The 1,340-nt window shown below is 35.4% G+C and overlaps 1 protein-coding gene across 1 annotated transcript in view; it reads left to right on the top strand.

The window, feature by feature from the left end:
* The window catches only part of LOC117181033 (alkaline phosphatase-like), a 501,469-nt gene extending 500,789 nt beyond the window's left edge, over window positions 1–680 (top strand). Inside the window, exon 9 of the mRNA XM_033373602.1 lies at window positions 306–680. Within this exon, the coding sequence (XP_033229493.1) occupies window positions 306–680 (375 nt within the window). The remainder of the gene's footprint in view (window positions 1–305) is intronic.
* Window positions 681–1,340: the final 660 nt, after the last annotated feature.

The following is a 1,340-nucleotide window of genomic DNA, read 5'->3' as shown; positions in this document are numbered from 1 at the left end:
GAGAAAAGAGAGCACAGTAGGAGAGGAGAATTAGAAGAAGTATAGAAAGTGTAGGAAGGGAGAAAAAATAAGTGGTAGCTGCAGGTGGGCAGAAGGTTTTGAAAGTGAATGAAGTAGAAGAGGGAGTACTTAGAAGAAGTAGATGAGTAAGAGAAAGTTAAAGTAAGGTAGGGGTGGGAAAGTGAGAAAAGTGAAAGATTCTACACAATACATTTTTTTCTATTTTTTATGAGGAATTTCTAATTAAGATTGAGATCCACATTAAAATAAAAGGACAATAGAAAAATTTGTTTTGCAAATTTCAGACGTCCGGTGTCCCGAGGACTTGGGCAACCCACGGTGGAGAGGACGTACCAATTTTCGCAATTGGTCCACTGGCGACCGTCTTATTTTCCGGTAGTGTGGATCAGAGTTACATTCCACACGCTATTTCCTACGCTGCATGCCTGGACCAGCACGCCAGTCGCTGTTCCAGAGAATCCGCTTTGAACGACACGATTGCCCCAATCAGCTGTCCCTCTGCGGAACCTAATAGTGCCGCTATATCTAGTGACGTGATGAACGACCAAGCTCGCAATCTACCAACAAAATCGATTGCTGCTGCTAATCGCGATCAATCGATCGCCAACACGCTTCTCATGGAAGCTTTCTTATTACTACTTCTCCTAAGGGAAAGTTAATGTTTATTGAGGACCAAAGTGATCACTCAGTGATAACAAATCTTGTAAAAATTTCTTACTACGATAAAAAAAAGATACCGCTGACGCAGAGGCGCCCTTTCTAAAAGATTGTTATATCGCAAAAAAATTTTATCCTAGGGTAGGTCTCTTTTCATTTGTATATCTATTCTTTTATTTCTTGGAAAGCGTTTTAGAATTGTTTGCAAAGAGGTGGTCAGTATATTACCTAACGCTTTTAGAAAAGAGCTTTCGAGAAAAGTTACAAAATCTTTTTTTTTTAATTTATTATAAAAAATTCTTTGACGCGAAGTTGTTTTCCTTGAAGAAATGCTGTCTCATCGATTCTTGAATTTTACCCCCTACTTTATGGCGCATGCGTCGCCATGACAGACTAATTGGACGTAAATGGCGCGCTTATTTAAATTAATCAATGTGTAAATCAATTTATTATAATAAATCATCATTATAGAATTAATTAAATTAATTTTCAGATTATAATATAGTCTTTTATTACAAAAGGTGAATTAAATATTTGATTTTAGTCTTCACAAATAAATAATTTATTTTAAGTTCAAAGGAAGGAATACCTTTTTTCTTCAAGGTAAATTTTAAATAATTTATCTCTTTTTTTGACGTAATAATAATTACAAATTTTTAAAC

The sequence above is a fragment of the Belonocnema kinseyi genome, chromosome 10 (genome assembly GCF_010883055.1).
Source record: "Belonocnema kinseyi isolate 2016_QV_RU_SX_M_011 chromosome 10, B_treatae_v1, whole genome shotgun sequence".
In the NCBI taxonomy this organism is placed as follows: Eukaryota; Metazoa; Arthropoda; class Insecta; order Hymenoptera; family Cynipidae; genus Belonocnema; species Belonocnema kinseyi.
The sequence above is the reverse complement of the archived record's forward strand: the minus strand, read 5'-3'. Positions and strand labels throughout refer to the sequence as shown.